This window comes from Lepisosteus oculatus, chromosome 11 (assembly GCF_040954835.1).
Source record: "Lepisosteus oculatus isolate fLepOcu1 chromosome 11, fLepOcu1.hap2, whole genome shotgun sequence".
Lineage (NCBI taxonomy): Eukaryota > Metazoa > Chordata > Actinopteri > Semionotiformes > Lepisosteidae > Lepisosteus > Lepisosteus oculatus.
In genome coordinates, this window is record NC_090706.1 from 17634537 (window position 1) to 17659251 (window position 24715).

The 24715-nt window shown below is 42.5% G+C and overlaps 1 protein-coding gene and 1 long non-coding RNA gene across 3 annotated transcripts in view; one reads left to right on the forward strand and one right to left on the reverse strand.

The window, feature by feature from the left end:
* LOC107077602 (uncharacterized) overlaps window positions 1-24715 on the reverse strand; it is a 79511-nt gene that overhangs the window by 16183 nt on the left and 38613 nt on the right. The gene's annotated exons all lie outside the window — the stretch shown is intronic.
* On the forward strand, window positions 1755-22633 carry nfil3-5 (nuclear factor, interleukin 3 regulated, member 5). The gene is made up of 2 exons (XM_015349153.2): window positions 1755-2086; window positions 16801-22633. The coding sequence occupies exon 2, from the start codon at window positions 17374-17376 to the stop codon at window positions 19006-19008; it is 1635 nt and encodes a 544-aa protein (XP_015204639.2). The 5' UTR covers window positions 1755-2086; window positions 16801-17373; the 3' UTR covers window positions 19009-22633.

Sequence of the window (24715 nt, forward strand, 5' to 3'; positions counted from 1 at the left end):
CGAGTCCCCATTACCTGTAAAGCGCTTTGAGTGGAGTGTCAAGAAAAGAGCCATATAAGTGTAAGGGATTATTATTATTATTATTATTATTATTATTATTATTATTATTATTTACAGGGAATTTGACACTGAATGGAGTATCTGGCGCATCTTTCCCCGACCTCACACAAAGCTTCCAGGCGCAAGAGATACCGTTGCTGTGAACTAAGATAGTAGGACCCTGGTAGACAAGTGTATGTCTTACATTTGTTGCCTTACATGTCTTGCTCATGTGTTCTAGATTTTGGACATGCAATATGAACATACAGGAGCTGAACAATATTAGGGTTTAGACCAGTGCTTGGGTAATTTATGAGATGTGTCAAATTATATAGTCTTTACACCGAAAGACAGCTCCAGTGCAAAGCTTCAGGTGTTTTCCACTTCCTACTGTCCAGCATGGAACTTAACTCTTCTTAAAGTCATTGAAGTTTTTTACACTTTGACTCAGGGTATATTTTTTTTTGCACCAATCAAAATGAAGAGATTGGAGCAGGGGACACGCATTCAGTTCCTAATTTTGGTTGAAACAAATACCACCAGACCCTAAGCCCTCCAGGAATTCTGTGTCTTAACTATAGAAACAAGCTCATGTAACCAATAGCACTACAGCTGTAACTTTTGCAACCAATTTGAGTTTGCTTAACAGCGGCTCAAGCTATACCACAAGGGCTGGTCAAAAAAAGTCACTTAGTTGCACAAGACTTTCCTCAGAATGCCATTTTCTTGGTATATCAGATGTGCTTTGTAATGTTCCTCTGAAACGAATCTTCTGTTCTAAGAGGACTTCTGTGTGCAGGCTACAAAGAAGAAAACACTACTCAGAATCAACATGAGCACAGCATCCTTCACCTGATGCAGTGACACCACAGTGCTGAGTAAAAGCACTGGTAAACTGGTAAAAAGGAAACCAGGCCTGTCTTGTACAATCCAGAGAAACTGGCGATTTAAAAATATTTTACTAAATGAACCTTTATCTGGGAGAGTGCATTTTTAAACAGCACGTTAGGAAAAGACTGGGTTAATATCACCTGAAAGCCACATGAGAAGAAATTTAACAGTATTGTCTGCAGAGCTGTGGTACAGCTGTTAGCACCACCACCACCTCACAGCTCCAGGATCATGCGGTTGACTGCAGCCTTGAGCAGTCTGTGTGGAGTCTGCATGTTTATTCCTGCACTGCTGTGGGTTTTCCAGTGGGGGGGGAGTGAGTATTCTCACTCACCCCCCCCTCTCCGTGGCTCTGCAGAGCCTTTCTGAAGCTGTGGCCAGAGTAACTTTGGACACAACTGTACGCATACAAGTTAACAAACCTGAAGTAAACAATTACATAAATGGAGTATTTTGTGCCTTAAGTTTATTTTTTGTCCCCTGGGTGCAAATCCCATAAACTGGCACGATAAATTGAAATACAAGCAGAGGAGGACGCGAGTTTCTTTTTATATCGACTACTGCAGGCTTGTTTCTAAAAATGTCTCCCTCGCTATTCTATTTTCCAAGCCCCGGCTCTCTCTCTCTCCCTGCCTTCCCTGTTTAGTAACTGTATTATGTGTATCTGTGCCCTACATCTGAGCCATGCCTGGCGCGCCGCCGAGTCCTTCCTCTTTCTCTGCGATGCTCCACACATCTCGCTGCGACTGGGAGAGCTGCTAAGGACGGGAGGGGGGGGGGGGGGGAGAGGAGGAGGGAGGGGAGGGGAGCGGGGGGGGGGGGGGCGGCTACTGAAGAGAAAAACGAAACGTGACTAGGCACCCAAAGAGGGCTGTTATGCAACGAGTGACCTACTAACATACATTTGGAGACGGAAAGAGAGAGAGAAATTGGAGCAAGTCAACCAACATAACATCCAGGGATCCAAAGCAAAATAATAGTCGCGGAAGCTACCCGGCCAGCGAGAGACAAGAATACCCCGCACTGCAGCCGCGAGTGGCAGACCCACGACACGACAGTTCACAGCACAGAGAAAGAGCACCGCGGCAGCTACAATTTGAACTGGGAGCCGAGCGTGCTGGACTCGGGCGCTGTGGATTTGACTTCTGCACGACAGGTACGCTGCATGTTTCACGCTTCCGTCTGAGAGGAAATTCCATCTGGCGGATTTTTATTTTACGAGGTGCAGGCGAACCCCGGTCAAGTACATTTTGAGGTCCATTTTCCATAAGATCCTGGATTTCCCTCGGTTTCCCCCCTTTTGTGGTTGAAATAGGCAGTCTTTTGTTTGCCGTCGGACCTGTTTTCAGTGTAGAAATGTATGTTGCATTCATTTAAAAAAAATAAAACATCAGTTCTGGGTCTCCAACCGACTTCGTGGCTCCGCAGTCCCCGGGCGAGGAGCTGTGGGGGGTTTCTGCGCCCCTGCGCCGGTCGGCGAGCGGTGCCGGGACGGGGCGGGTGTTTAGTGCTCATTTTCTCGGTCAACGTCAAGGCGAGGCTCTAGCCTCTAGTTTCAATGGAAACATTTCCAAGGGGGAGGGGATGGTGTGGAAAATGCAGAGCCGGGGCACGAGTGGAATTCCTGTAGACAAATACACGCTGTTCCGGGGTGATCCGACAGCCTGAGCTACAGCCGAGCTGTATTTGAAATATGTCCATTCGGCAAATAACTAAGGTAGCTATTGTTCATACGCGTTCAAATAAAATGAACATTGTTTTTCTATTTGTCGTTTTCTTTCCCTCACGACAGGCGTGAGTGTTATATTGTAACGCATACGACTGGACAGAATTACTCTATGTTAAGGGGTTGTTGCTAAAACTGGACATGTACAGTATGCATTCTAGATATAGGTTGACTAAAACCATGAGATACATTATTTAAATTTCTACACGCGGCGGGGCGTGTAAAACAACGCTTCTTAAGAGCAGGGGGATACTTTTCGCTTGGCTTAGCTCACTTCAAGGACGCTGAACGGTTCACTCCCAAGTGTTTTTACCAAGGTCGGAAGTTTGAATTATGGTGCTTGCTCCCTTGGCTCCGGGTGGCGTAAGGAGTGTCACCCCCCCCCAAACAGAAGAATTAACAACAACAAAAAAACGGTTACAACTCCTTATCACCTGGAGCCTGGAAAAATACAACCCCTTGTCTTGCCGTCACGTGTGGCTCCGTACAGTAATAGCTGAGGCTAAACACAGCCTGCCGTGTCCATTAACCCTTCCCTTCCGAGCTGCCCCGTCAGAAATATTTGTCCTGTAATTGAACACTCGCGACCCTCCTCCTGTCCCGTCAAGATCTTCCCTTCACAAACAGAAGCCGGACGTCCTGCGGGTGCACTTGGCCGTGTCGGGAGTCTGGCTCCGCGGCACTCTCAGAAGAAATAGGAAATGTTCTCCCGCAATCGCAGAAGTAATCGCGCGGAGGGGGGAGGTCGCGGCGCCGCTGACCCCGTTCTCCGCGAGCCACTCTGCGAGCATGGGGAACGGACAGAGCTAGACAGGCTGTTCAAGTGGTTTCGTGTACTTTTCTGTACTCGGAATAGGAACAGTGGCAGTTCAGGATGGGCAAACCCTGCTAATGTCCAGAAAATGTTACTAATGAGGCTACCAGGGTGTCCAGTGCTAGTTCTGGAGGGATTACTCATGTTCCTAGGTCTCCTTACAGCAGCAGTACCAATTAGGATGGTCCAGTTTTACACCAGTAATCAGCTGGTTTAGTTGTAAAACCACAGACACTGCCATGTAGTCATATATCAATAGGATATACTAAAAAATGTAGTATTCAAATCTAGACTGGTTAAGTTTAAAATTATACAATGCAATATTAAGTCCTTATTTAGAATATATTGTACAATTATGATCAAGATAAAATAAAAAAAAACATTGCTGGATAATTTCAGAGAGGAGCAACCAGATACTGTACATCGTTGGGTTTAAAGGAATGTCCTAATCTGACAAAACATATAGCTCTAAATCTTGAATAGAGTATACATGATTCAAAATCCTCAAAGGCAATCTGATGGATTTCTTCAGAATCAAAAGTGAAACCTCAGTGAGGGGGATATAAGTGAAAGCTTAATGAAAGTGCATTTAAAACGAGCAGGAGGCACATTGTTACACAAAAATGTCGCAACATGGAACAAGCTACCTAACCACGTTGAAGCCACTATCCTGGCTTTTTTCCAAGAAGTCTCTGGATCTAATCTTCTGATCAGTTAGCTCCTGAAAAAAAAAATAAGCTAGATGGGCCGAATGGCATCTCGCCTATTACTGCTGTAAGATCTGTATAATGTTCAGTAATTCTTGCTGGCGCACCTCACAAGTTCAAGGATGAGAGATGATGGGATTTACATTTATTAAAGGAAACATCCAGTATTGTCGTTTCCCTTCACTGACCTTAATTTAAAAACTTTTACTGTGGGATTGTGTGCTGTTATTACCTGTACCTTTAAAATCCAGCCCTTTATTCCGAGAAATGCAAAGACATTACATTTTTAAAACCTTTTGAGCAACGCCTACCCAGGCATACAGAAATTGCTAAAACTCAAACAAGGGTGATGTAATCTCATGAAAGGTTTGGAAAAAAAAAATCTCTTTCATGTTTGCCAGCACCCTTACATGGGGATACTTCAGTACTGTAGGCACGGTGTCGGCATTCTGCATACGAATGCCGACACGAACTGTGTCCCCTTCATTTAATATATTTCAGAAGCAAATAAATGCACATTGAAGTAGCCCAAGAGAACTCCTATCAGTCCATCCATTGCCAAACAAACATGCATGAGCCCTGTCTGCACGGTCTGACAGTGCTGGGAGGAGAAGGGTGCGATCCATGTGGATTTAGCCGATGGGATTAACGGAGAAACAGGCTTCCTCGTTAAGTAATTAAAAGTGACGACTGTATTGTGCAAGGACTTTGTAATGTAATGCTCTACAAGACTGCCAGTGTTCTGTTTTTTTAGTTCTCGGGTAAATCAGACTGACTTCAGGTAGGCAGCAGAAGGCAGTGAAAAGGCTGGCAATTTTGCGAACGGAGTTTTGCTAACTAACTTGAGGCCTGCTATAGGGCAAACAGAGGCAGAAATCGCCTTTCCCAGCAGAAAGCTGGCTGGTTCAGGCAAACGCCACACTGCAGGCACATCTGGTCTGTGGCAACCTCTGAGATTTCTATCGGCAGTGCAAAATCACACATTACATAACTGGAAAAAAATGGTGAACTCCAGAGTAATGCACAATGTTCGATCGGAAGCGCAGCTTTTTCGGTCAGAATCCAAAACAAAGCTGACATCTTCAAAAGCTGGTACTACGAAAACAGCCTGCAGTGGCGCAGAATGTCTCACTGTTCGTTCCAAGAAACACAAACCGTTTCTTTGAGATCTATGTATAAGATGCTGTTGAATTTGTTACCTAACCACGAACACAAAGTGAGCAGAACTGCAAAACAACGCACTCTAACCTAGAGTCATGTGTACAATGCACCCTAACCTGGAGTAATGGATACAGTTTTTTCAAGACGGGCATTATTAACAAAGCAGAACAAGTTAATTCATTCTAACATTAGTGCTTATTACCGATTTCTATGTCAAAGCCTCTGACAAGGTGGTATCTGTGTTTATCCGACACGCTGAGCACGTGATTTGTAGCTGCAGGGACCTTGCTGATTTGCCCGCAGACGGGAATGTTACTGTGTGCATTTCCACACGCACGCTGAACACAGGATGACGCAGGTTTCACATCTTGAGGCGCACAGCTAGCAGAGAGCAGCTTTTGTGGGTCGGGATCACTTGTGGGAAGGGGGTTCAGACCTATAAATAGGCGTCATCCGATTCAATTCTGAAATCCACAGGATAGTGTCCCTGTCAGATTTATACAGTCGTTACACAACCAAGTATTAAGAGGATCCAGCGCGTCATTGGGCATGTGGAATGGTGATGGAAAATTATAACGCAGTAGGGCCATCTGATGAAAACTGGAGAAGGAGCCCTAATTCGGGCTCAGATTGTCAAGGAAAAGGACTGCGATTATTTGATAAGCTGTGCCCCCAAACAGGACGTGCTCTGGTATGGTCTGTGCACATATACCATGCACACCTTTCTATTCAGAAGTAGAACCCTATAAAAATAAGATCAATTTCAAATGTCAGGAAGCAGCCGTTATTACAATACTGGCACATACTGTAGGTGCTGGTTGTTTACTAAGATGTAACTATAAAGTCACACTGGGTTCAAGCTGATTATGAGAGGTATACAGGAATGGAGAGATCAAACAAAATCACACACATTTTGACGTTATAAAATTATTAAGATCCCTCTTTTCAATCGATTCTGATAAGAAGCTTTGTTAGTCTGCTACACTGCTGTCTAGTGAAGCCTATTAAAGGTCAAGGAATAAACGCAGAACAGCTGTCAGGTTTACCAAAGGTCGTTACGACATTTTATCTTCATGACAACACTTTTCCCCGCCCTCATTAAAAAGTGTTGTCAATTTCTAGGACCAAAACAAATCAGTCCTGTCCCAATAAAAAGTTTCAGCTCGTGTCAGATTCAAACAGTAATGAAAATTACAATGACAAAGTTCCAGATGTGCTTGGTTGGAGTGTCCTGAGGATGTACCAGTCGGTGAAATGCAATTTAAAAAGCACTCTAACTTGCACTGCAAAGCCACAGATGGACGAGACCGCCCCCATATGCTCTTATTTTTTTTTGTCGTGTAACGAAAATAATTAAACGGGGTTAGAGAATCGAGGTGACGCAAGCTAGCAAAATTGTCTGTCTGTGTCGGGCTTGGCGGTGCATTCCAGCCAGTTGGTGCTGCTCACAGTTCACATGCCAGGGCTGCAAATGTAGGTCAGGTTAGTCATGCTGGCAGCCAGCAGGAGCGAGAGGGTAGGGAGACCAGCCCTCTGCTGCTCAATTAAAACGAGAACAGCCACCTCGACAGAGCTCTCTGCTGCCATAACAAACAGACCGCAAAGAACGAATACTATCCATCTGCTCCTTAACAATGTGCTCGCTTTGTTTCGTTTGTTGTTTTTTTTTACCTCTGGCAGACGGATAATGTTTCCAAAGGCTCGGTTGCATAAGAAAAAATAAAATCAAGAGAGGAGGGATAGGAAAAGGAGGTGATGTGCCTTCCGTTCTTTGTCTTTTTTCCCTAGTCTATTCAAACCTTTCCCTCTTTTACACCCCTCCGCCATTCTTACTACTCTCATGCTCTTTACTTTTCACTCCACTTTAAGAGAAAGGTCGCTCACGCCCAGCCCACAGTGGAGTGTGAGAATTTGACTATTCCGTATGGATTAAGGGGAATTCCACAGTTCCCTTGAACTACCCCCCACCCCACCTCCTTCCTCTCCAACGAAACTTGGCTCCTGAATTTGAGCCACTACGCTTTCACCATGATGTGTTCAGAGCAGGCCTCCTTCCCCATAGGCCAGTCTGCATATCTCTGAATATTACTGCAACTCTCTACATTTATTCTCATTTATTTTGAGCTACTCAAGTCACCTGAAAGGCCTGTCATATAACATTTTGTGCCCATATCTTTTAACAGGTTATTTTATAACAGCAGCAATAACAAACATCGTCAGACTGATTTGTTTAAAAACTTTTTTCACTCTTTGAACCAACTCAGATCTTTAATGGAGGACCAGATGAAAGAGGTTTTTGAATGAGAACTCATAAAAAGAACATGCAGAATAAATATACTACTTAAAATTTTTCCTTTGATCTTTAAGGGGAATTGGTATTCTACTTGTATTCACTTTCCGTGTCAGTTTATTTATTCAGGCACATCTTTGCTAAAAAAACATTTTAGAATATAAGCTTCAAGGTATGCAGATCACTACTCGGGATACTATCACCACGTTTCGAAAAAGACCCTCCTGAATTATTGCTGCCGAGACGAGAACATTACTCAGAGTTGGCCAGGGAAAGAACAAACTTGGGAAGACGTCTTGGTACAGTATAGCACACGCTGCACAATCAGTGAAGAAATACAGGCTTGGGAGGGAAGGAAACTGTCAGTGTACATCAGTACGTGACATAGTGAGTTACTGCACTGATCATCCTCTGGTAAATTCTTTTGAAACATACCCAGATGGAAAAATAATCTCCATGTTGCGTAGACACAGAGAGTACCAGGTGTCCACTGTCACTTGATCCTGATCAAATCACGCTGTACATGTTTTTGCTTGTTTTCTCCAGTTTTGTACACAGCCCTAAATACAAGGGAATAACTACTTAGCCTGCGCAAGAGGCTTTGAGAGATTCAAATAAATCTAGCCAACTTAAATTCATTTAAATAAAGTTCAATTTTGTATTAGAGAGTAAAAAATGTTAGCCAAATTATACTATCTTACTAATGTTTTACACTAGATGTCAGTCGTCAGAGCTCAGCTGGAAATAGAAAAGTAGGTGTAGATTCTGGACTGAGGAGAGAAGGCTCTTGTTGTGCATCAGACAGTTATATTCCCTGTGGACCAGGCATGACAATCTAAGATTTCTGCACCAGAACAGACACAGCACAAGACTCTTTGTTTGTTTGTTTGTTTTTCTTCTGCATTCAATATCTTTTTTTTTCCATATAACCCTATGGAAGAACTGCAAAGCACCTGAGAACACTAAAGTTACAGCATCACTGTACAATATACATCTGATATAACTTTTACCTTTTTTCAAAGGGGCAGGCATAAACACCCAAGCATGATTTCATCCATAGACCTCTACATGTTCTTGCAGTGCGTCAGCACCACAGTATTTAGATTAATATTCCAAGGCCGGAAAGGAGACAGTTCATTTGAGGTTTTTCAAACGACAGCTATTTAAAGTTTTCCCTGTACCAGTCAGTCCATTATCCATCGTCCTGCTTGCACCACTGGGCTGTGAGTTGCCGTGGGAGTGAGAGGGAGTATGCAGTTGTGCTGAAAATGTTGTGACATCAGTTCTTTTTCATTTTCGGCATGTGACTGTGGAAGCACATGGAGTGATCTGTTCTGGCCGAGGTTAGCCACTAAATCTTACTGGGACGGATTGTTCCCTGGGTTTTTTTTCTGCATTACATTCAGGGGCTGGAAAACTAAAAGGCCTTTAAGATGCCCCTGTCTAACATGCAGTTCTAAATGTTTAAACCTAAACCCCTGTTTTACTGTCTAGCTTCTCAAGAGTGTTCAGGAACGCTCCAAAAAGGTCAAGTGTGAGATGGAAGAGGGAGGTATGGAAATCAACTTCCCAAGTGTTGACATTCTGCTGTTTAATATGTCATCTATTACATCTTCCTGTTCTCCACTTTCTAGGTTTCTGCCCACTATCGTTGAACCATACTTTGGCCTGTTCCCTTCTGTAGCAGCAGCTAAGAAGGCACTTTGTGCAACTAAGAGGATAACTTAGGAATTTCATCAGAAACACAGTTTGTACTCCATGGACTTTGTAGCTAAGTGTAACAAATGTCCTTCCCACATTACACTTAATAATCTTTGGCTTCTTTAACTTTTACTTCTGTTCGTAGTGTTTTCCTATTACATAACATGTAGAAACTACTACTACACAAACTACTCAAGCAGTGTAGAAAAAGAATACTGTTTGAAATCCAAAACTAAAAAGCAGACAAACTCCTAGTGGAGGGGAAAGGGGGGGCTCCAACCAATAAGGGCACTTTGCTGCGAGTTCAGGTTGTGCTCTATGATCCAGATGCCAAGGGTTCGAGCCTGGGTCATGCCACTAACTGAAAGCCATTTTGTACCAGAACTAGAACGTTGTGCCCTCTCAGCGGGCAACTGAGTTGAGCATTGCTAGGGTAATCTGGGGGCTGCTCCTGGCTCCCAGCTCCACGGTGGCCCCTGTGGGCTCGTGGTGATGTCACCAAGGGACTCGTCTCCTCTACCACGCCAAAGACAAATGCACTTTCACGACAGATCAGAGCTGCCCCTCGTAACTACATTATTTTCATGTGGGGGTACCAAGGTCATTGCTGGGAGCCAGGACACAAAGACAAATCAGGACATTCTCTTTTTTTTAATAGAAAAATCTGTGTTCAAATTAAGGCAGAATTAAACAAAATGTAACAACAGATGCATCCTACTGTCTTGTGCAAGTTGCCATCCTAAATAATTAGGGCAAAAAAAGTTAGTGTAATGTTCCTAAACATCAGCATTAATAGGGCTAAACGTAATATTAGCAAGCCTTTTACTTTTTACTGCTCTTAAGGATTATTTACCTGATAATGTACGTGGGTGGTGTTTCATTTAAGACGCCAGTGGTGGAAATGCACTGCTAAATTTTAGACAGTTTCGTTCAGTGGTAAAAGTCAGCTCGTCACTTGTGCACTTTGGGTTTTCTTCCTGGAATTCTTCAATTTTGCAATTGAACCTCTTGGCTGGCAGCAAGAGTTTTTGCTTTTTAACAATTGAAGGGTTTTTTTTTATCAGATCCTGTTTCTTGCTGTGATTTTTCCAGGTGGGGTTTCTATGGTTACAGTTTATCGCCCTCCTCAGGAATCCTGAACGTGACTGATGACTAGAAGATAAAAAGAAATGAAAGATCGGTCACTCTCTTCTCTTGTCGCAGCTGAGAGCAAGGGAATGCAGCTCATGTGGTAGGGATATTTACTAGGACAGGAAGCACCTTTTCAGACCATTTTAGATCATGGTCTAACAAGTACATTGGCAAAACGTGTTGGATTTACTAGGCGTCTAACTAGGATGCACAGGTTAGAGAAACATTTTAACAAAGGAGTTGCTTTCAAGTGATAAATTACACAGGAGAATGTAGTACTTATTGTGCCTTCTTAGAAAACATAAACATGGCTGCAATTTTTGTTTTTAATGTTTCAATGATTCATTTTGTTTACAGGGAAAACAAAGATGGGTTGCAGTCGGTAAACAAAAACTCCCACTTATAACACAAACATTCCTTTAGTTTGCACAAATAAGGCCGGCAATGTCATGGATAGGAAAGCAGATTGATGTCTTTCATCTGGATCCAGTTGGTAGGAGTCAGACTCCGGTCATGTTTAGGGGTCTGATGTGCACTCACTACTCTCCAGACACATGACTCAGTCTGCTTTTGCAGTTTAAAGAATGGTGTTCTGGGTAACACTTCAGTTTGGCTTGTGTGCAGCTCCAGCCAGGACAGGCTATGACTCACTTCGGCCGTTTTAAGAATAAAGCAGTTACTGACAATGAATGGACTTTAGTTTAGGGGATTCAGCCAACACTGTATGAATGCATAATACACAATTATTAACCCAGAAGTATCTATTAACAAAAACCTCCTGAGAACAATCTGAATATTGTTAATGAATAAGTCCTTAATGTGGGACAGTTTCTCCACGGTTGTCAACCCATTACATGATTATAAAGGATGTGTAAACGGAACTTACTACCCTTGCAGTATACTTTTATGACTGGATACAGAATGAAATCAAAACAGGATGAACAAATCAGAACAGAAAGCTATAACAATGCACCTCACTGAACTCCCATACTTGTAAAAGAAAATACTTCAATACTGCACGAAAATGCTAACATTCGAGTCAACAACTAATTTCAGCAATGAGAACTGTTCTGTGTAACAGCTCCCAGCTTGGTCAATCTGCCCCCTTTTCAGCACTTCAAGCTGTAGCCTCCCCAGGCTCCACCAGGCAGTCCGCCCTCCTGAAGAGCTCTTGTTTTTAAGAATGGAGATCTGAGTCTAAGAGCCGTGTGGTGTGCTGTGGAAGCGTGCCTGGTGAACAGACATGAGTCTGGCACAAACAGCTTTCAAACGACAGCATACTTAGAATATGAGGGAAAAGGCTTTTTTTATTCTAATAATGCAAACAGCTTATGGTTATAATAGATACACAGCAGTGGACAGTGAACTGTATTGGATTTTCAAGGCTTGACATGTCCAGGCTGGTTAATGGGGAAGTTGTTAATTGCTGCTGATGGAGGATGTACAATGAGTTCACAATAACTTGAAGTTACTTATTTATTTTTGGTTTTTCTTGCACTTACATTTACTAACAGTTGCTATGCTGTTAAAGCAAACTGTTTATCTCTTTCTTTCTGCCTTGATTTCATGGGAAAAGTAGCAAACTTTAAAAACACAGTTCTCGATTTCCTTCCAATTTAAGAGGAAAACAGAACTTTTAGAGCTTTGGGGTAAAGTTACTGTGGCATTTTGATGACTAAAGGATGTTGCTTTTTTTTTCTCTGCAAATCATGAACATCATTCCACTTCTGGTTCTCGTCACTGCAGCAATAGGCCTTTCTGCAACATTAACAAATGCAAATGAGCTCGCAGCTGCTTAAGTCCTAAGTGAACTGCAAGTTCGCTTAGAAAACTTGTCATTTTCAGCAGCTAAAAAGTTGCATTTTAAAAACAGTTAATTTGGATTATCTCCTAATTTAAGAAATGATAGCAATTAACAGGATTAAACTGCTCATTTGATTAGCTCAATTAAGCACAGAGTTAAATTTAGATCTCAGCAGGAACAGCAGATAGGATCACCAGGGCCAGGACTGGTCAACACAGAGTGTGGCTGTGCAGAACAGAAAGCATCTCCTATCATCTGACAGCAGATACTTCTTGAAAAACATGTTATATCACCTTTCAATGGTGGATTAGAAGCGAGTGTCACAGACAAGAGCCCATCAGCGCCCCTGGGAGTGTGATATAACATGTGGCAGCGATGTAATCTGTGATGTCAGGGGGTGGATTTTTTTTGCACTGTGTACTTAACCTGTCTTTTGCTGGGGTGGTCACTGAGAAACAGAGCACAGGGGAGGCAAATGGTAAAGTGTGTTCCCTATCGGCACAGGTTTTTGAGTCTCAGGTTTTAGAGCTCGTTTTAGAACCAGTGCAGTCTGCTGTCTGGGTGAAATTCCCCACTTGTCTGCAAATTAAGGTCCTTAACGGGCTCCTCCCTCCTTCTCTCTCTATTTATAGGGCATGCTCTAATTCTCACTCTGCCTTACTTGCAGGCCTACTGACCTAGTTTTTTCAGCCGCGGTAACACACAGGCAGTATTTACAGTAGAGGCCTGTTTTGTAGGTCAGTAAGACGCGGCAAAAGTTTTCCTATTAAAAGCAGCAATGAAATGGGGTTGGATTTGGATTTGTCGTTTTGCAAAGCTCATCTCAGAGCAGTCATCACAAAAGTACCTTCTGCTCTCTGCTTTGCCCTCCGAGTGCCTTTGGCCCACCATAGTTCCTTGACAATGACACAAATGTGTGGGTGCTGTATTGAGCATTGATTTTAAATGTGCCTGTTTTTTTTTTTATTCTTTGTTCATTTCCCACCCCTGAAATCATTTTCAAATACCTTAAATTCCTTATTGTTTTTTAGGGGGAAATGAATGGAAAGATATGTTACTGTATGTCCATATACACATCCATGTTATAAGTACTTCATGGGTGTTTTTCACCATCTTTGCCTATCAATGTATTTTTAACAGATTGTATACTGGAATAACAAATGCAAGTGTTCAGGAAGAAACAGGAGTATAACGGCATTTTGTTTAGTACTGCTGCATCACAGCTGTTGGATCCTAGATTTGATTCTGGATTGGTGCATCTTCTCTGTGGAGTCTGCATGCTCTCCCAGGGTTCACTCAGGGTTTTTCCATGCTTATACGTTGACTGGCTATTCTAAATTGCACATTTCCACAAAGTGATAGAAAAGTTCTGGAAAATCCCTGCCATAAGATCGACCCAGATTAAACTTATGCAAAGAGAGGCTCTGGTGAAGAAGAACAAGACAGACCTCACTGCACAACACACAGGTGGAACAGCAGAGGGATGACGATGGTTCATCTTTCCTGTATTATCAAGACAGACCTTCCATCATTATACAATTCTTTGTTTAGGGAAGTAATTAGCTAGAGAGGAGATCAGATATCCTGATCGGTCTCAATTCCATGCGGTAAGCTAGTTTGTGATGTTTTAAAGGTAGATGTGAAGAGCGATAGCTTGGACAATTTTAAAGTTTTCTTTCTACATCAGGTTTTGCAAAATCTGCAGAGTCCCCAGGATTAAAAAAAGGTAAAAATAGGCTGGGACAGACTAATTGTGTAGAATCTTTCGACTTCAAAATAGGTCTTTAATATCTACTGTGAGCAATATTAGAATGCAGGATAGAAACTCTTATTACTTTGATCCAGATGTTTAAGGGTGAAGAGGAAAGCTTCAATTCCATGAATCACAGTTTTTGTCAACAAGCCCCCAGAGAATTCGGAGTGTCATCTGTTTAGGAAAAACCGAGACTTCGCACTCGCTCCCCATAAGCCAAAATAAATTTGTCATGGTTCTGGCTCATCGCCTTGTTCTGAGTCACTATTTTCACAGACAGAGAGAGTAAGACAAATAGAGCAACAGAGAGGGAAAGGACAGAAAGCAGAGAGATATGGAGAGATGGAGAAAGGGAACCAGAGGGGAGGAGGAAAGAGTCAACAAAATATTGATAAAGGGGGACAGAGCGACACAGAGAGAAGGAGTTACAAATAGAGAGTTAATAGTAAGGAATACAAAGAGGGAAAGGGTGAGGAAGGGAGCAAGTGGAAAAATAGCAGAGATTGTGCTTTAAATTTAAGAGGTTTTCCTGGAAAATCAGGTTTAATGTTTTAACATTGTCACTTGATTGTAACAGAGCCTACAACAGGTCTGATCTAATAAGCGCTGACTGATTCAATCACAGTAACTAACCAAACAACTTGACTTTTGTTTTGCAATCTGAGACGTGTTCATGGTTTTAATCTAGTTACAGAGCACATGCACATAAAGACCTTTCTGCAAATTTAAGAATTTCTTGGGGAATTTTCTTGGAAACTAATATGAATCACTACTAACAGCTGAATAAGTAAATATTTTGATGATCGTGTTTTTTCTTGTGGAAGATTTCACAAAGAGCATTATGCTAGGGAATTAATCCGACTGAGAAAATTCCTGGTTCTTGCACACTCAAAAACAGAGCCATCTGTTCTTCATAAAGAGAATTTATCCTTACAGAAGTACAACTCACTAGGACCTTTCTTCCTTGTATTAGAATTGAAACTCAACAAAACCAAATGTTTCATAGAATTCCAAACTTTCATAACAATAATAACATTAAAATAAACACATTCAAGACAGTAATGGGCCCCTTAAACTGCTTCTTCATCAGTGAAATAATCATTTCAGCAAACACCTGTATGAATCAGTACAGTTCTTACACTGGAATCTTTTGGGATGAAAAGCACGAACAAACACAACTTTCACCAACAATCCCAAAAGCAAAACCAAGTAGTTCTACTAACTCAGTCACCTTTCTTGCCAAAGGATGCCATTGGTCTCTCTTCTCTGTGTTGTCAAACAGAAAGAAGCTTCATGACACCCAAACAAGTCCCCCCCAGGTGTCTCCCAAGTTCAGGCTCATGAGAAGGAACACAGCTTATTTTGTTCACCATAGCCCTTCTCACGGGCTGTGAAGACTACACCTGCTAGTTCAGGAGAAGAAGGTGCCTCTCCTCCTAAAATTAGCGGCTGCGCTTTCTCTTTGATTTTTCACATCTGGGAAGCCAAGCTATTAGGCAAAGGCCTTAATGCAGTGTGGCAGGCTTTGACTGAGCTCAAGGCCTCTGCAGAGCCCTCTCCTGCACACTGCCCTAATATCTGAAGCCTGGCAAAGCCCAGGCTACCAAATCACTTGGCACTGCACTGCCTGGCCCCCCTCACACACGCACTCTCAAAGCAACAGCAGCAGCACTCAGCCAGATAGTACACCCGTTTTAGTACGTTTATTGTTGTTTTTTTTCCATCCAAAGCTCTGAAGACTAGGACTTTCCTAATCTCTCATGGCTTGGTTCTGTTTCTCGGTTTTAGAAAGACAGGCATTATCAGGTCATGGAAAAAAAGCCGGGGGGTGCGTTTGGAATGTCAGCTCTGGCCTCGCTGTGGCTGGCTGACCCAGATTCCTTCCCCAGGCGGAAAAGCTCAGAGCTGACTGCACCTGCGGAACACATCCGAAGACAAGGGGACGGCTCTGCTTTCACACAGCACAGTCAAACGCTTTCACTGATGCCGATTTCAGTCGTAAAAGCACGCATCTGACAGTTTTCAGGAGTTCAAATTCTTGCTCACTCTTCATTTCCTGTGTCTGTGGCTACATCTCCTGCTTCCTTCTGCAGAGAGACCTTGTCCCTTCAGAATGACAAATAATCAGATCGTGTGACCAGCTATAAAAGGTTCTGCAGAAGTGTTGTGTGCCACTGCCTTGAATGGTTTAACTTAGGGGTAGGGGTACATTTTATAAACGAAATGACAAAATGCATTCATCACATTTCCCATTGTGAGCAATGTGCTCCTCATTTGGTGAAACTCTCAATGTGCCAGGCATAGGAGACAGCTGTCTGATTATCATTAAAAAACAGTTCTTTAAAAAAAAACAGTAATATGACAATTCTACCCTATCATCCTGGGTAGTTACTTTGCAAAGCAACATGGCACAAACAGAAAATCAATGTTTTCCAGCATGTGTTTTTGTCTGTACATTTCATAAATTCAAAGTCTTCATTCGTAAAGCCTTTGAGATGTTGGCCATGGCCATTCTTTTACATTTTCAGCATCTGCTGTCCTGCAAAGGTATTTCCTACTTCGTTCCATTGTTAAAGATTGCGTGAACTTATCAGTATCAGCTGATATCCTTTTCTCCTGTGGACCACACATTAAACTGGTACTTTTAAGAAAAATGCTTAAGCACAGTGATTTGGGGCATTTGAACTACTAACATTGAAGTGATTGTTTTCAGATTCTCCAAGATTATCATGCGACTCCCTACAGAAGTGAATAACATGCTTGTTCTCCATTTCTTCCTGCAGGTCACTGACAAAATACTGCCTCCAAACATCTGCTCTCACAGATACCTGTGCTGCACGGGCTGAGAGTAAACCTCCATTGAGCAAGCCATCGACAGTCTCTACGCAGGCACACTCAGTCCTACAGACAAGAGACTTTCAAACAGAAACAGAGTCCTTCCTCCAGACACCAGCATTACTGTGCTCATTTAGCAAAAGGCTCAAAGGTCATCCACGGGAAACAGTTAAATATCCTCTCATATTGGGCTTTCAAAATCGTGTTAAATGTGGGAGATTTTTGTGGAGTCCCACCTCTTCTTAATATTCCTAGCCAATTTAGACACTTGAATGACAAGAGGACCAAAATCAAAGAAGCAAAACAATTGAGAAACCAATGAGGCTCCTCCCCAGAAGAGCACAAACATCTCATCTTAAATTCTTGTCTGATTTAGCCACTTAAATGTCAATTTGAAATAAAAAATCGCCTCAGCCAAGCTCCAGTGTCCATCATCCTTTTTCTCCTCTTTGCCCTCTTTGGAAATTGTCCCTTTCAATGCCAGCCAGGCGTCACCAATCCAAACTGGCCGCCTCAGAACAATGGAAAATCTGAACTCGCAGGACTCCCTCGGTATTTCAGAAAGCTTCTCACCCTTCAGCAGCAGCCTTCCGTCCACCCGCCCCGCCCGCATCCTCAAGCCCAAGCCCAACATGACGTGCCGCCGCAAGCGGGAGTTCATCTCGGAAGAGAAGAAGGATGCCTCCTACTGGGAGAAGAGGCGCAAGAACAACGAGGCCGCCAAGCGCTCACGGGAGAAGCGCCGGCTCAATGACATGGTCTTGGAGAACCGGGTGCTGGCGCTGAATGAGGAGAACGTGCGGCTCAAGACGGAGCTGTTGCAGCTCAAGCTTCGCTTCGGTTTGATCAGCACGGCCTCCTACATGGAGAAGAGCCAGCAGATTGGTGGCAACTCCGTCAACCACTACTTCTCCAGCGGCTACTCTAGCGGCTCCCAGGTCATGGTCAACTCAGACTCTTCTGAGGCAGAGCAGTCCAGTCGGGGGGATGGCAACACTCCACTGGCCAAGTACTCCCCCCGGGGTTCGCTCTCGGACATGTCGGATGGGTCCTCTCGAGACAGTCCTGAGCCCATGACTTACGAGGTGAAGCACGAAAGCTCCAGCATGGACATCAACACCTTGGAGCAAGAGAACACCCAGATGATGTTCCACAGTCTCGGCTCACACCACCAGGAAATAGATTCAGTCATGGATTACCACCAAGAGCCTGGCAGCCTGCCCTCTGCTAACCTGGCCCCACAGAGGAGCGTGATCCTGTACAGGTCTAGTAGCAGCTCATACCCTGTGGAAAGCCAGAGGACCCAAGAAGTTGAACAGCAGCACACACTGGCCTCCCACGTGCCCCAAGTGGGAGGGAACCCCACAAAGCCAGAAAGTTCAGAACCCATCACGGAGGGGACACACCAACTCAAAACCTTGGACTCAACCTACGAATTCTCCACTGTGGAAGAACAGGCCACATATAACATTCAGCAGGAGCACCAGCAGCACCGGAACCACCAGCTAGAGGATCTTGGGCCAGACTCTTATGCCCCAGACCTTCTGAACAGCAATGAGGAAAGCGATCTCTCTTCTTACCATCCTTCCTACCTCAACTCCCAAGATGAGGAGCCCCCAGTGCTCACCTACGAAGGTGGCCCTTCCTCTGAAACGTACTATCAAGAGAGGTCAGCCAAGGACTCCTCCTCCAGTGATGGAGACCCCCGGAGCTCGGATAAAGATGCTTCCACGGACGACGAGTCCCCGTTTTCCTCTTCCTGTTCCGAAGCGGGTGGCTACCACAGGCTGTCGTCCCATCCTGTGTCCCCAGCTCACCCTTACTCCACCTCGCAGAATCCCGGCGAAGGGCAGACTGAGGTCAAAACTACAGCCCTTCCTCATAAGCTGCGCCTCAAGTACAGGGCTCTGAGCAATGGGGGCAATTCCCAGTATGACACTTCTGCCACAATGGTGTGCAGCCCAGTGCTACCCCAGCACCCTTACCTAGCACTTACCCATGTCAACCAACAAACAAGCAACAGCAGCATCTCAGCAAGGGAAAGCCAGACCCCAATGGGGTTCTGCAAACCCGCACCCCAAGATCGAGAACAAAAGGAAGATGGGAAGAAGGAAACAGAGCGGAGAGTGAACAGCCGGAACAAGAGGCGTGACTGAAAATGACAGAGCCTTCTCTGTTGGGGGGAGGGGTGGCTCACTAATTCTCAAACACGCCAACCCCTAACTACAAAGGCCAGCCCTGGAACACAAAACAATCACAATTTAATATAATCAACCAGGCTGGATATCTGGATGCACTGTTTTACAGACTTGTCAGTAGATATCAATGTTCAGATTTTTTCTCCTTCATTAGACGACAAAAGCACTTAATTAAGGCGTTAGCAGGTGGAAGGGAAATGGAAAAATGGAACCCTACCAGTTCTAAAACCTTTTCCAAGCTTTGAAAAGAAACTCAATGTTCAGTCTAACCCCTTTATCAACCCCTTTATTGATCCACACTTCTTTGCAACCAAGCTTGACCTCTATGTCCAGTTAGCATGTGGCCAACACACACCTAAAGCACTAGGTGACTCCACAAGCTGCACGACATGATGGGAACACTCCCTTGACCAAAGAAGCTTCTGTTTCCAAGTTCCATTCCCCTTCACAACTGCCCGACACTCCCTCCAGGACTTTCCTTTATTTTGGGTTACCTTTTTTTCAAGCACTTGGATTGTACATTACTGTGATATATGAATATACATATTATATAAATATATATTTTAAGAAAAAAAAAACAGAAGAGAGAGGCTTGGACAGTTCTTGTCAATGTCAGGATGTGTTTCACAGTCAAACCTGTCTTGTTTGAAACAATGCTTAGCCTGAAAATCTTTTCACCGAACCACAAATACCAGCCTCCGCTCACAAGAAACCCAGAGGCAATGAGATTTTGCTTGCTTCAGGGTGGGCTTTAAGAGTGCAGAGATTTATCAAAGCACGCCCTGCTGGAAAGCACCTATCAACAAGAGGGAATGAAGGTTATTACATTAATAAGGAAAGACGTTTACCTTAACTCCTTTATCACAAACTGAGAGCAAGCACAAGTTTATAGCATGTGATGAGTTTGACTTGCAGTACATTGTACAAATTTAATAAAAGCCACTCAGGTATACTCAGTATATGTGGTAAAAGTGAACATCTTTTTGATGTACTGCAAGATTGACAGTGACAGCAATTAATATGAGAATGTTTACATCAGGTCCATTCTGTAATCTGGTCAATTTTGTAATTCCCAATTCTTAACAAGTATCCTATTCAATTAAAGAAAGCGTGTTTCTTTAGTTTCTTTGCTTTTTAAGTACAATGCCATGTAAGTTTTTCCAATGACGTTTCACCACCTTTTATTTAAAAAACCTGCTTAGTTTATAATCTTAGAACCAGTCAAACAGTCTTTAAACCAGCAGGCATTTCCAGCTCTGCACTCAATTCATTTCAAAGCCCTTCAACTGTACCATTACCATAACAGCTGTATCTGTATCTGTATAAACAGTCTAGCATTGTTGTTTGTGACTGTTACATTTTCATAACCTCCTCAATTAGAAAATACAGCTTTAAGAACCCATAGGAACTCTAAAAGTATAGATCCCGTTTTAGAATGAGAAGTGTGGGGCTTGAGCTGAGCTTAGACAATATAAGGGGTCATTGTAAATACTGGACTTTTATTAGTGTGTGAATGACATTGTGAGGCTGGGTACCACAAGATTTCTGAAATTAATTAAATGCTATGCACTGTTCTCAGCAACCGAAAATGAGTACAATGTTACTGATGTGTACTTTACAGTACTATACCAAAACCTATTCCCTACATAAAATTAGGGTATGGTTTCCAAGTAACCCTGCAGGCTGGGGTACACTCAAAGTTCTCTTTCATCAAATTACCCACTTGTAAATCTTTAAATGTAGGTTATAAAAAGTGTATTTACCTGTCACTACCTTCTAATGAGAGTCTTAACATTTTCTAACAGATGAGGATGGCACTGAGTTCTCACTCTCAAATTGATGTCTGAGGTATGAAACTGCTGGGACATTAGAACAACTGAAAAACTAGAGGAAAATGTTCTTTTATGCACACAACCACTTTGGCAAAATACCCTGCATAGTGTAATAGCAAAACCCTCTTACTTGAATGCCTTAAGCTTAATTAAAAAACTGCAGGTATCATCCCATGCAAATTCTGTTCTGTATTAACCAACGCCATAGAGGTCATGGGCATGCCGTTTCTAGAAGGCAGTACGAGTCTGCTGCATGGTCACGACAAAAATAAGCACAGATCTCTGTCAACAGTATCTGCGGCTATTTTTGGGCCTCCAGCTGCCGGCTCCAGCTCCTGCAATGTTAGGATTTGTGCCACAGCTTGCATTTGTTATTGGGAATTGTCTTGTATGCCAGTATACAGCCCTGAGCCCCCTTCTCCAGAAGTTAAAAGGTCAAGAAGCCTCTGAGTCAGGCTATAATTCCAATGTGTGAAAAGAACCAGTGTTTTTTAAATCCAATTTTTAATCGAAGATCAGAATATCCATTATCTAAATAATCCAATCTGATTTTTAATTGCTATACATATATTATCAGCTGTTTTGCCACGAGAGCTGTTGATTTTATCATAAAGTACATGAAGGCTATACCCAATGATTAGAGACACACTGAGTGCTCAAAATATTTGTTGGCAAGTGATATGAATGTGTGGCTGATTTGAAGAGCCTGAGACAGGCTTCCATCACCATTCCCCAATCAGATCTCAGTCCTGCTGGAATGTGGAAAAAGTAGTGGAACACGCAGTTTGACCCTGATTTCCATTACCTCTCATCCCAGCCTCAGCTGAAGTGGATAAGAATGTGAATGTGCTGCAGCTGTTTAGCAAAACCCTTGTGGAATACATGAATCACCCTGTTGGAGCTGTGCTTACTGCTCTTAGAGGCCCAAGCATACTTATCCAATTAAAGAGGGTATGGTCCTTATATTTTGGCCAGTGACCATATACACATGCAGATGTATGTGCTGGTTTTAGGACAATTTTTTTAACCTCTATGAAATCTCCCCAGTGCTTATACTGTAGGCTATCCACATTTCAATCGTAGTATAGCACCAAAGCAATTTCAAGAATTATTTTGCTTTGGAAGCATTTATTTGAACAACACAATATGCACTGCTGCTGTCTGAAAAAAAAAACAGGAATTATAAAGACTACAACAGTGCAACCCAATAAATCAGATTCTGAGAAGTAGATGACCACAAGGACAATCACGTTTAAAGGAGTATTAATTGCATTGTTTAGTGTGCCTCCCCTTTGTAATATACACCTTTAATCCCCCTGCCATATGAGGTAACAATGCTATACTTGCACTGTAGTGCAATCTCTGTAATTTCTGAAGTGCTCTGAAACTGGCACTGGTGTATAAATGTACAGCTCTTCTCAATGACAATGTTGTAAGGTTTTCTGCGTTCTCTTTCTATTTTTATTTGTTTGATTTCTTTTCCCATTTTTTTAACTGTGATTCTGTAATCCCACCCTTTTCATTGTGTATACAGTGCTGTGTTTTTTTTTTGATGAATGGTTTTTCAGGACAAGGCTCGTCGTCCCTCTGTTGTGTTGATGTTGGGTGGGGGGGTGGGGTGGGGGGTGGAGGATGGAAGGCTTTTCCACCAGAAAAAATAGCCTTTGGAAAAAATTCAGGACACTAATGTTGATATTTGATGGTAATGAAAAAAAACAAAAAATAAAAGGATGCTGAATTTCTGAAAACTGCACGGGATATCTACTTCGTACTTCCTTGCTAAATCTCATTACATGTTAAAACTGTTGGCTTCAAATACAAACACTGGACCAAACTCCATGCAAAAATATTTTTTCCTGCCCAGATTACTGAGCTAATTACCTAAGAACATATCACACAGCTTGAGTAGAAGTCATACCCAATCAATAACCTGAACCCAACATTTTGGACAGAATAGGAACTAGATAGAAACATGCCCCAGGGCAGATGCATTTGGTTAATTTATATTTCTTATCCTTTCTCCACAGAGGAGACAATTTATAAGAGTACTGGTGATGATCAGATGTCAGTCTCTAAGAATAGCAGGTGCCTGACAATGCTGCAAAAGGCAGCTTCCCAAATAAATCCAGGGACAACTTGACCAAGTATAAAAAATGTCCACTAAGTCATGGTAAAATGCCATTTTTGGGATTACTGACAATACTTTTTCAAAATTAAAACAGCAATCTTTATCCAATTGCATCGGGTTTATACAGTGAGGCTTAACTCAAATAGAAATCAGTCAAATCCTATATTTAAGCAGTTATAACCTGGGTAACCAAGTAAGGCAACTGAGAAAACGCGCTCATTTACACTGACGATTTGACTCATTTACACTGACATGTACTGTATACAGAAGGACATTTACTGAATCACTCTGTGTGAACCACCTTGTTCAAGAGTACACCAGCAACGCACCAGAGTCCTCACCACTACTCTATGATGCTATACTTTAAGACTGCAAAGCTGATGAAAAGATTAATTCTCCTAGCATTCATTACTAGGTGCATTAACTATTGCAGTAAGCATATGACAGTTTGACCCAGGGCCTAATAGGTTATTTAAAAGGTCTCTTTTATAACTAAAAGCTTGGTAAAGTGAGAAAATATCAAATCTTACAAACAAAAGAAGATTGTCATAAACATCTGGTCACTATCTTCTTACTAATTGAAGTTTCCCAACAAGATTGGTCCAGCTCCATGTCAAAATTCAATGGTCTCTAGACTCCTGTCCTAAAACATTACACAGATGTCCTGATCAGAGAATAAAGGTCAAATTAATCTCAAGTAATTAAGCCAACAATTAGCTTAATTAAGTGACCGGGGATTCTGTAGTTTTGCTGAAGACCCTGAAGTTAGGTACCACTGGTTTCCCTTTGTCTTACGGTGGGATGGCACAGGGACCAGCCAGGGAACCTAACCTTTCCTAGTCAGCACCATTGGAGAAATGTTAGGCAGTCAGATCTTTGATTAGCTGATTTAATTGACTCAAAAAAGATCTCAAGATCAGCTCAAGATCAGTTGCATATTGTGCAACATAATCAAATGGAATATGGCTTTGGATCAGCTAGTAATGAAAACTTGGATGACGTCGCCAACACAGACAGGGATGTCTGATCACGTGATTGTTATTTAGACCAATGACAAGCACAAGGAAATAGAGATCTAAAATAGTGTATGCTTAATCCATAAAGTCAACAAGCAATAAATGGCTCTACAAAAAGCTAAGGACCACCCTGGTGTAATATTAATTCTTTTCACTACTTCTGCCAATATATTTGCCTCCCAGGAACAGTTCATACCTGTGAAATGTCACTTCAGCAGCTATTAATCAGAGAACAGCAGAGGAAGAAAAATGCAGACACTAAAAAAGCTGAGCCTACACCACATGAGGTGACAAGATGTGAGAAATTAAATAATGCCTACAGTTTTGTTAAAGAAACCACAGGTATCGGTTATCTGTCAATACTTCAATTAAAACTGTGGTTGGGTCTTACTGTATACTAGATGTCACAGTTGTGTTTCACAAAACCAAAGACATATGGGTCTGTAATGAACATGCCCATATACTAACAAAGTAGAAAGCAAAATCAATTAAAGTCAAAGGGAAATTCTTGACATGCTTTTAACTTGACATGCTTATAAAGACCCTGCTGTATGTAATACAAATATTTCATAATCTGATGTACTGAATCCCACTAAAATACTGATTCAAAACAAGTTTAAGGAGTCAGTCATCATAACACAGTGCGATCAGTCCAACTGTTCTCAATATTTCTTCTGAAGGAGGAGGTA